Source organism: Nuphar pumila, chromosome 3 (genome assembly GCF_984573655.1).
Source record: "Nuphar pumila chromosome 3, dmNupPumi1.hap1.1, whole genome shotgun sequence".
Lineage (NCBI taxonomy): Eukaryota > Viridiplantae > Streptophyta > Magnoliopsida > Nymphaeales > Nymphaeaceae > Nuphar > Nuphar pumila.
In genome coordinates, this window is record NC_143251.1 from 22,551,368 (window position 1) to 22,562,209 (window position 10,842).

At 35.3% G+C, this 10,842-nt stretch overlaps 1 protein-coding gene across 1 annotated transcript; it reads left to right on the forward strand.

The window, feature by feature from the left end:
• The first annotated feature begins 5,231 nt into the window (after positions 1–5,231).
• Positions 5,232–8,238, forward strand: LOC149842273 (AP2-like ethylene-responsive transcription factor AIL5). The gene is made up of 9 exons (XM_090000626.1): positions 5,232–5,313; positions 5,431–5,752; positions 6,098–6,180; positions 6,291–6,299; positions 6,408–6,496; positions 6,568–6,641; positions 6,745–6,795; positions 6,998–7,074; positions 7,266–8,238. The coding sequence occupies exons 1-9, from the start codon at positions 5,232–5,234 to the stop codon at positions 7,904–7,906; spliced, it is 1,428 nt and encodes a 475-aa protein (XP_089856752.1). The 3' UTR covers positions 7,907–8,238.
• Positions 8,239–10,842: the final 2,604 nt, after the last annotated feature.

A 10,842-nucleotide genomic window follows, 5' to 3' on the forward strand; every position in this document is an offset into this window, starting at 1 on the left:
GTCTACCTTGACTATGTAAATACAAAGTGATTGCATTACTTGTATAATTTTTATGGTAGAGACTAATTAAAAGCATGCATAGAGTGACATGAATATTATTGCATATGAACCTAGAATGTGATTGCATGTTTTTATTGACATGATTAACAAGAGAATTAATTAAGAAATCAAAGTAAAATTAATTCTCTTATGGCTTATTGAGAGAGTAAGCATGGTACTTAATGGCTCTATGGGGACATTATTTTAGTACAAAAGGTTGCTTTGACCCCCTATCTATAGGGTCAGTGATCGGGGGAACTACCATGATTTATTTACGGTGTAGTAGGTAATACTTATGAGGAGAAATTGATATATCAAGCTGCAAGAGGTTGAGAACTCTCTCTAAATTTATATTTTTCTCTCCAGAGATAGTCACAGTTGGGGCATCACGCAGGTTAATAAGATACAGTTGGTTGAATATACAAACTTATATCGTACCTTCATACTTGGAGAGTCTGTATTGTACCCACAAACATGTAATATTAGCAAGTGAAACAAGAATGAAAAATGCATATAGATAGAACATTGCATGCATCATATAAGCAAGAAAATGATAATTGAAGATAAAAATTTACTCATACATGAAGGACTTACATTATGAAATGGTAAGTTCATGCATCTTGTATATGTTCATCATATGCATAATTTATTGCATTGTTGCAAATTTTAGCATGAATGAATATACATTAAGTTGGCTTGCTATTTTGTTATTTAACATGATTTCATGTTTATTATCTGCTAAGATATGTGTTGTACCCACAGACATGTAATATTAGCAAGTGAAACAAGAATGTGAAATGCATGTAGATAGAACATTGCATGCATCATATAAGCAAAAAAATGATAATTGAAGATAAGAATTTACTTATGCATGAAGGACTCACATTATGAAATGGTAAGTTCATGCATCTTATATATGTTCATGCATGTGCATAATTTGTTGCATTGTTACAAATTTGAGCATGAATGAATGTACATTAAGTTGACTTGATAATTTGTTATTTAACATGATTTTATGTTTATTATCTGCTAAGATATGTGTTGTCTCATTGATGTGCGAGATTGTATTTGAATGTATTATGATATCGTGTATTTATTAAAAGTATGTTATTTTCTACAAGGTTTTTACGAGTCTGACTCATTTTATGGGGTTTTAGATAAATTATGATATGCAATTGTGGAGTGGATGCTGAATGCTTGGGCATCATCGAGAGCCAGTATTTTCCTTTTTCAGGGATAATTTTGAAAAAATAATTATTGTTATCAAAATACTCTGATATATATTTTAAATTATTGATGATAAATTAAATCTTAATGTTATTCACATTTTAATTCAGTTATAATGATTGATTGTATTGTAACCTACCCAAAATGTTTAATCAAAAGAAAAATGTAGTTTTCGCTATTGTAAAAAGAAAAAAAAAAGGTTTTCTCTAAATTTTAAAGTTGAAATTTTGGTGCGTTATACCTTGACAACTTGGAAAACCATGAAGATAGAAACACTTTGTCTTGATATGTTCAAGCTTCCCATAGTGCTTCCACTTAGGGCAAATGCGAGCCATATGTTCTCTTAAAAAATCTTCCTTGGGTTGGGGGTTTAATTTTACAGTCGTGTTGTTTTGCAATTGATTAACATTTTCATCAGATGACATGATTGATGACAAAAAACACCACCACTAAAAGACGCTGCAACTCAAGTCACGTTGAGAACAGAAATTAAGGTCACATGATGATGATAGCTGAAGAAGAATGAATGCAGCTACGTCTGATGGTCATTCCTTTTCTGCACTCCCTTTAGATCACTCTGCCCAAATACCATGTTAAGAGATGATATCAGAAAATGCAGTGGAGAAGAAGAAGAAATTATTTTCTGTATTTAATCTTTATAAATTACAGTATATATATATATTGCAGCAAAATCAGTATCCAGTTCACAACCAACCTCTGTCATATCCTTAATTCAAGGGATTCACCATAACTCTTCTTCTATATGCTCCTTGAATAAAGGGATTCAAAAAACTTAAATTTTACCTAAATGACTAAAGAGTAAATATATTTTTCATATTTACTACACGGTAAATATGGAACATGATAAATTCTAACAAATCTAACACTCGCATAAAAATTGCTTTTATACAAGAATTTAAAACCAGTTCAAGAAAATGGCTCTGATTTTCGTGGCAACTTTAAGATGCATCCCTTGAAAGATTGATATAATCTAGATAACAAAGAAAAGAAAGTGGTTCTTGTGTTACTATATATATATATATATATATATATATATATATATATATATATATATATATATATATATATATATATAGAGAGAGAGAGAGAGAGAGAGAGAGAGAGAGAGTAATGTAAAACTTTTAGACCGTTACGTTGGAAGTTTAAATCCCAATGATATAGTTATATAACTTGTGGGGGTCAAAACACTTGGCCTTTGACAAGAAAAATTAACAAAGACTTTTTTTTGTGTGTTTTTTTTTCCTTAAAAAATTAGCAAAGTTTTAGTTTTGGGGTTTCATTCTATTAACCGGTAAATTAATTTTATGATTTACAATGTTGCCGCTTTGCAAAGGCAAACATACAAACTCGTCTATTTTTTACTCAACTTATGTGCTTGGCTTCACTAAAATGCAAACAAGTTTATTGAATTATATTGCCACAAAGAAACAGTCTTTAGGAAAATGGCTCTGTTTTTCGTGGCAACTTTAAGATGCATCCCTTGAAAGATTGATATAATCTATATAACAAAAAAAGAAAGTGGTTCTTGTGTTAATATATATATATATATATATATATATATATATATATATAGAGAGAGAGAGAGAGAGAGAGAGAGAGAGAGAGAGAGTAATGTAAAACTTTTAAACCATTTATCTCCAATTATTTTAAAAAAACATACTTGCATGTGTTTTTTGTTTAGTTTAAACTCATAGATGTGATCTATGTGCTTTATTTAGTAGAAAACATGTATTAGTTTAAACATTTTTCATATTTTAGATGCTCTTTTAGCTCAACCAGAAAAACAATAGTTCATATCACACCCAAAACTTCATTAACTAAATTAAATTGATTTGATTCAAAGAATGATTGTTAGTGAATAAGTAATGATAATAAATACATCTATAGTTTTGAATTGAGCAAAAAAAAAAAAACATGCTAGTACTCTAAGTACCTACTACAGGCAAACTAGAATTTCAGGGTGTTTTTTGTCAATCTAACCCCCTGTAGATGTATTGATAATCCATTTGCTAGAAGAATGGCACTTGGATCATGTTTTCTTGGTGAAAAATATGAAATTTTAAGCTTGAATATTTATGAAAATTTTAAATTATCAAATTGCAAACCTTGCAAAAACCTACCCATGTGTCGAAATCAGGTGATCTAATAGTCCATTTCTATAAAACCAAGCATGTAGAATACAACCCCACCCTCCCCTATATATATATATATATATATATATATATATATATATATATATAGAGAGAGAGAGAGAGAGAGAGAGAGAGAGAGAGAGAGAGAGAGAGAGAGAGAGCAAAGAAGTAAAATATAATTATTTTGAAGTTAAAGAAAAGGTTCAATATAAGTATATCAACCTTAACTAAATTTTTGGGTTCTCTTAAGAATGGTTTTGTTTGTATAATCAAAGGGCATATAGTAATAAATAAAGAAGGAACCCTTAAAATTAGGATAAATGATATTTTTCTCACCAATCCAAACAAATATTAAATGGCGGTATATAACTGAAAAGTTTGACGTCATTTTTAGAATCTTCATAAAGAAGACAATTTTTTCACAAAACTACAATTACACCAACTTTAGTAGGTGTATTGCACACACACATTAAGGCTTCTATGAGTTGAAGAAGTGTTGGGAGTTTTGAACTTGATTATGCTTTATATGATGCCCAACAGATTATGACTATCAGTGAAAAACGTAGACAGTGATTTAATTAAAATGTAGAAATGCTTAAGGTCATAGACATCTTTACTGTGCATAATTAGGTTGAGAACCGTATTTGCTAGTCATTTGTAAGTACAAATGCATCTTTTTCTTTTTAAGTGTCTTTTTTATGAGACTAACCTTACAGATTGTGATCTACATGTTTTCTTAGTAAGAAATGACTCTTAGATCATCAAATTTCTTCAAGTAGGTAGCTTTTACAAGTCTTCTAAAATGTGCGTTACACTGTCAGGTTATAAAATCATGTTCTTTTGTAGAAACCATAGTGACAACAGTTAAAAACGGTAAAATCTCGGCAGGAAAAAAAACTCGGGAGATTTTGAATTTTTTTATAAATCTCACATTTTTTGACAAAATCTCAGAAATAAAAAATAAATTAAAAATATATAAAAATATATTTTTTTATAAGAAAATATAAATAAAACACATTTAAAAATAAAAATCTTGGGGGTTTTCATGGTAAATATCTTTTAAAAATATAAATATCACGATATTTGTCACGATTTGAAAATCTTGCGAGAAATTATCGTTTTAAACTTTCAGGCAATTTCTCCCTATATATCGGCAATTTTTTTATAAATCTCCCGACATTTGTCACAGAGGTCGAAACATGTGGAATCCATATAATTAGGTCCAATTGAATCAAAACACGTGCCATGAAGATTCATAGGCAATTTTACCTGCAAAAACTTTGTAATAATACATTATTCTTTATGTCCTAATCATAACACTAGGCTACTAGTACTAAAAGCAACCTTGACAAACGGACTTTCATTTTTGCAAAAATTCAAATCATAGAGTCAAGAGTGGCCTAATCGAGTGTTCAGCAAAAGAAACAAGAGAGCACCTAAACTTAACCTAACTGGGTCAAGTGAACTCATCTTAACGTTTGCAGTGCTGAATGAGCCTATAAGAGCCTCCAGAACACCTTTAACTCAAGGTCATGTGCTCTCTCTTGTCTGCTCCTAGCTGATCATGAGGGTAAAACCGTCACCTTGTTGGGACTTATTCGCCCTTTCATTTTCCTCGAGTAACCTGTTACCTCTCCTCCTTTTTACTCTCTCTCTCTCTCTCTCTATATATATATATATATATATATATATATATATATCCTCTCTCTCTCCCTACACCAAACCAAAGCAGTAAGAGGGTGGAAGTAAAGTAAAAGGAAGACAATGGGTTCTTCTCATAATTGGTTAGACTTCTCTCTTTCCCCTCTAGAGATGGTGGAACCTTCTAGAAGCACCCAGCCACCACCATCTCAACCCCCACAACTCTGCCTCCTTCAAGCTTTCACCTCCAACGGTACCTCTCTCTCTCTCTCTCTGCTTTCTGATAGTGAGTGGTCTCTCCCACTCTCTCTTCTGAGTCTGGTTTTTCTGATAGTGTGTTCTCTCTCTCTCACTCTCTCTCCCTTGATAGCTTCAGGTTGGCCTTGCTCGGAGGAGAGGCAGGGTGGTGGCGATCTGTCCATGATGGGGCTGGCGCCACCGAAGCTGGAGGACTTCCTGGGAGGTGCGCCGCTTAGGAGGTTTCCCGGAGATACATCTCCGGCGTTCCAGAGGCTTCAGCCCTACGAGTCCGATCTGAAAGCGGTGGCCTCCCCAGCGGAGCAGCAGCAGCATTACCTCGGGAGGCACGACCAGCCCGACGTGGACTGTTGTGGTTTGCCGGTTGAGTCGGCGTCCAAGAAATCCATCGACACTTTCGGTCAGAGGACCTCTATCTATAGAGGGGTAACAAGGTTATTCTCAAACTCTTACTTTTCTTATTGTTTCTTATTGTTATTTGCTCATAAATGGTCATGACAGGATTTGCTTTATGCATAGCGTTTTGATAATACATAATTACTCTTCATAATAAAAGCATTATTGCTATTAATCTGTTATCCATATGAGCATGAGTAAAAGGCAAAAAAGAAAAAAAGTAAAAGGAAAGAAAGGGAAGAAGTGTTGTTTTGAATGCATAATATAATGCATTGTTTTTAAATGATAAATTCAAAAAATGAAAGTATTTTGTTTGTTGGTGTTATATGGTGTTGATTATTTTTCTTTTCTTTATTTTTATTATGGAAAAATGATGGGTTCAGGCATAGATGGACTGGGAGGTATGAAGCACATCTGTGGGATAATAGTTCTAGAAGAGAAGGGCAGACTAGAAAAGGGAGACAAGGTATTCTTTTTTTTTTCTTAGTTTGAATTGTCTATCTGCATTTTGTTGAATATTGATTGGAGTTTTTCTTTTTCATGTACTATTGAAACCGTGGACACCATTTTTTGCAGTTTATTTGGGTGAGTACTTTTGGTGCTCAATGGAATGAATGGCGGCGTTATGTATTTTGGATTGGTTTTCTTGAGTTTTGTTTCTCATGTTTTATTGGGTTTCATGTGATTTTGCAGGTGGGTATGATAAAGAGGAGAAGGCAGCACGAGCCTATGATCTTGCTGCACTGAAATACTGGGGTTCAACCACCACTACTAACTTTCCGGTGAGCTCGTGTTTTTGGTTGAGTTAAGATGGCTGAAGTAAAAGTGTGTGCTTTTTTTTTCCTCTTTTAAGGTCTCTAACTATGAGAAAGAGCTTGAGGAGATGAAGAACATGACCAGGCAGGAGTTTGTTGCATCCCTCAGAAGGTGTACTATTTCTCACATGCCCATCTTGAATAAACTGAGGCTTTGAGGGTATATTCCTATAGATATATATTCGCTGATCAATTGCTTTTCTTGGGTGTTGCAGGAAGAGTAGTGGCTTTTCTAGAGGGGCTTCCGTCTACAGAGGAGTCACAAGGTCTGATTTGTTGGACTGTTTAGTATTGCCTTGTCAAATTTTATGGATCATTTTGTCTGCTCCACATTTGGTCTTTGAAATATGGTAGGGAGAAACTTTTGTGGGTAGTAGAAAAGGGAGACAATAATTTTAGCATATTGCAAAATTAATGAACAATAATGAGCAAATCTTCACCAGAATTGCTTTTTTTGGAATTTGGCAGACACCACCAACAGGGAAGATGGCAGGCAAGAATAGGGAGGGTAGCAGGCAATAAAGACCTCTATTTAGGGACTTTCAGTAAGTATATATTGGCATCCCATGACTTTTCCTACCCATGTTTGTACTAAGCATCTCACATTTATTTGTTTTTATGTTCACCAACAGTAAAGACAGCTACACCTCTCACTGTTTTCTCTGCAATTTTCAGAAGCTTATAATTGGTTTTTTCTCTTGCTTTTTTTTTCCTTTATTGGGATCTTTAACAAAAGGTACCGAAGCAGCAGCAGCTGAGGCTTATGATATAGCCGCTATTAAATTCAGAGGCCCTAATGCAGTAACAAACTTTGACATGAGCAGATATGACGTGAAAAGCATACTCAACGGCACTCTACCCATTGGGGGAATCTCTTGCAGGAACAATAAGAGCTCAGAATCTTCTTCTGATAAGAGCATTGAAGGGAATTTCCAAGAGTCACAGCCAAACATCCCCTTAGCTTTGCCTATCAAACCAGAGCATGAGTGGCCGCTCTTAGCAATCCGGAACAGCACTCAGAATCCTGGTGCCGCTGCTCTCCTCAACCCCTCATCCATGGAAGCCCATGTGACCATGGATTTCTCCTCAACAACTGGGTTCCAGCAGAACAGTAATGCCTACCTCAATAATGGAATCATGTTTCCATCGGAGTCGTCATCGATTGATTCAAATATGATGCTCGCTGCCGACCCCATGGCGGCCGCTGCAGCGAGGAACTTGTACTACATGTATCAGCAGCCATCAGGCTTCATGAGAACAAGTGGCTATGAAGACTCTGATAGCTACAATACTTGGGTTGCTCCCACTGTGCAAGCATTCCAAGGTTCAAGATCCAACCTTGAGGTTATCCAGACGCCCATCTTCGGCATGGAATGAAGGGGAAAAGGAGGGAATCCAACAAGAGAGAGACTAAGCAACTCACACTTGCAACTATGACAAATACGTCCAACTCAAATGAAGAATTCTAGCTGCCAAAAGTACAAGACTAACAGAAGAACAAAGTGATAATCATCTTCTTCCATTTCTTCGTTCACCTTACCATACCTTTTTTACTTTCCGACAGTAGGATCATTAGGTATATGTAGTCACTATATTTCAAATTTCTGCCCTTTGCGCTTATGAAATGAAACTCCACAAAATAGAAAAGAAAAAGAAAAAAGGATAGTTTCAGATTTCTTCAATCATTTAAATCCTCATTCCTCATATCGCTGACCCCAATTGTTTTGGGATGAAGGCATAGTTGTTGTTGTTGTTTGTTGTATTTAAATCCTCATTCCATCGATAAATTGAAATATAACAAACGTGTGTGCACCCATTTGCACGTAACAAAATCTGTTTCACAAGCTCTAAACTCATAAGCTGCGTCCCTTCACAAGGTCGAAGCTGGGTGTACTCCCGGAGGGCAGGGAGACATCAAGGGTTTTTATCAACAGGAGGCCAACCGATGTGTGGTCGGTCGGTGATGGATGGTTTTTCCTTGGCTTATCAAAAAACAAAAAGAAGTCCATATTGAGACAAGAAAATAAATTTAGAAAGGGTGATTTTTCTTAATAGGCCATCATAGAATTGTTTTGTGTTATTATACTACCATCTGTTAGAAAAAGCAGAAACCATCTATGATCTTTTCTTGTCACATGCCATATTTAGATCCATATGATGGTTGTGCGTGGCTTTCGGCGCATCAAACTTTGACCACATGTATTTCAATTGAGGAAAATTACAGAATATACCATTAGATCCTTAGTCAAAGACAGAAGAGATCTTTCAGTATAAAAGAATCATACCTGTGTCATCATTCTTTAATTGATTTTGCAGCTATCTACCTTTTCAGTTTTGACCCAAAGTTTTGAATTAATCAAGTGAGAAATCTCAGTTGCTAGATTTAAGCTATTTTTTGGATTCTTTTCCAAAGCCACCAAATTGGTCCTCAACTTCACCATGCCATCCTTTCCACGGTTTCAAAAAACTAGCATCTTTTTCCAGCCTTTTCTTTGTCATGCAACCCGCTTTTCTACATCTGTCCATGGTGTATGGATTCTTCACTTGGACCGATCGATGATGCTGTTTGGATGTCCTAAGAAGTTCGACCATGTTCATCAACTTCAGTATCTTTAAAAAGTTAATATAGCTTATTTCTATGGTAAGCGCGTGGAATTATGTCACAGAAATATGATATTTTTATAATATTATCTGGAAACATTAAAGCGATAAACACTTTTCTAGAATTTATTTTGATGATGAGGAACCCTAGCCGAGAATAGGGTCACTTAATGGGCCCGCCACTATGGGAGGTAAGTAAAGTTAGGGTGGAGTTACCCACACCCAAATCCTTACGTAGCCCATCAGTTAAAGGCACCCGTACACCTGATGAGAGTCGAACCTGGGTCGAAGAGGTCAGCATCTTCTCCCTGAGGCCGCTACCACTCAAGCAACCCAAGTGGTAGACTTTCTTATGCTATTATTATTTTCTACTTGTATATAAGTATGATATATTTCTGTGTATATCGATATTTTCTTAAGTTTTTTTCTGAGAAACACCACATTTTCCAAAATTTCACAAGAATTTTTCTCGTCCATATTTTTCCAAGAACAAGATTCGTGACACTGGCATGGATAAGAGACTGGATCATGTGCAATCACATTGCACTGATGTACTGCTGCACCATGAGCACCCTCCATCTTTCCCATACAGCCTCAGTTGTTGGGCTCAACATCAGATTGTGAGTGCTCAAATGCATGCAGCAGCACGTTTAAAACGTGCAATGTGATTGCACCTCATCTTTTTCCCATGGTTGTTTAAGAATAAATCAAGTCACACGAGGGACATGCTGAAGCTTGAATCATTTGGCAGTTTCATAATAGACTTCGTATTGGGACCTGGTCCTCACATTGTATGTGTCCAATATATGCACGCAAAAGATTCAGGCTGCCAACCTAGACTTACTTTACGTACTAATTTTCAATTAACTAAGCAAGTTGCTTTGCATTTCTCTTTTCAAATCCCTACACATTTAACAAATAAATGGGGACCATCATCTGCTACTTTGGAGAGTGACGATCCTTTCTTTTTCTTTTCTTTTTTCTGGTCCATAAACCCTTGAAGTCTCTCCTACCCATGAGGAGTAGAGGTTGCACGCTTTAATGTGCTGCTGCACGTGATCACCCTCTATTATTGCTCGGGCCTCACAGCTGACTGGCTGCATAAAAAAAAAATGGATGGTAATCAGGTGTAGCAGTACACTAAAAATGTGCGATCACATTGCACCTGATCCTTCCTTTGAAGAGTACACCCAACTTTGATCCTGCGGCAAGGGATTCCCATGTGAATCCTTGTAACGTCCCATCAATTTGGTAACATTCACAAGTTGTCCTTACCAGACGCACGAAGTCACGGATAAATGCCATGTCTGAATCTAGTATGAATGACTTGTACTATTGGTCAAAACAACATCCAAAGAAACTACATCCATGATCTCTCTCTCTCTCTCTCTCTCTCTCTCTCTCTCTCTCTCTCTCTCTCTATATATATATATATATATATATATATATATATATATATATATATATATATATCACACGAGACAGCATGGACTGCAATTATATGCTTTGTAATTGGCCAACATCATAGTGATATAAAAAGTTTTATCTAAATCTCACTAATATATATATATATATATATATATATATATATATATATATATATATATATATGGATCACACGAGACAGCGTGGACTGCAATTATATGCTTTGTAATTGGTCAACATCATAGTGATATAAAAAGTTTTATCTAAATCTCACGAAAAGGTGATAG

What these genes read in the sequence shown, in the direction of transcription:
- LOC149842273 (XM_090000626.1), top strand. Translation starts at nt 5,232, where the DNA reads ATGGTGGAACCTTCTAGAAGCACCCAGCCACCACCATCTCAACCCCCA. An exon ending in TCAAGCTTTCACCTCCAACG is followed by an intron (nt 5,314 to 5,430) that starts GTACCTCTCTCT and finishes CTCCCTTGATAG; the next exon opens with CTTCAGGTTGGCCTTGCTCG. An exon ending in CCACCACTACTAACTTTCCG is followed by an intron (nt 6,497 to 6,567) that starts GTGAGCTCGTGT and finishes TCCTCTTTTAAG; the next exon opens with GTCTCTAACTATGAGAAAGA.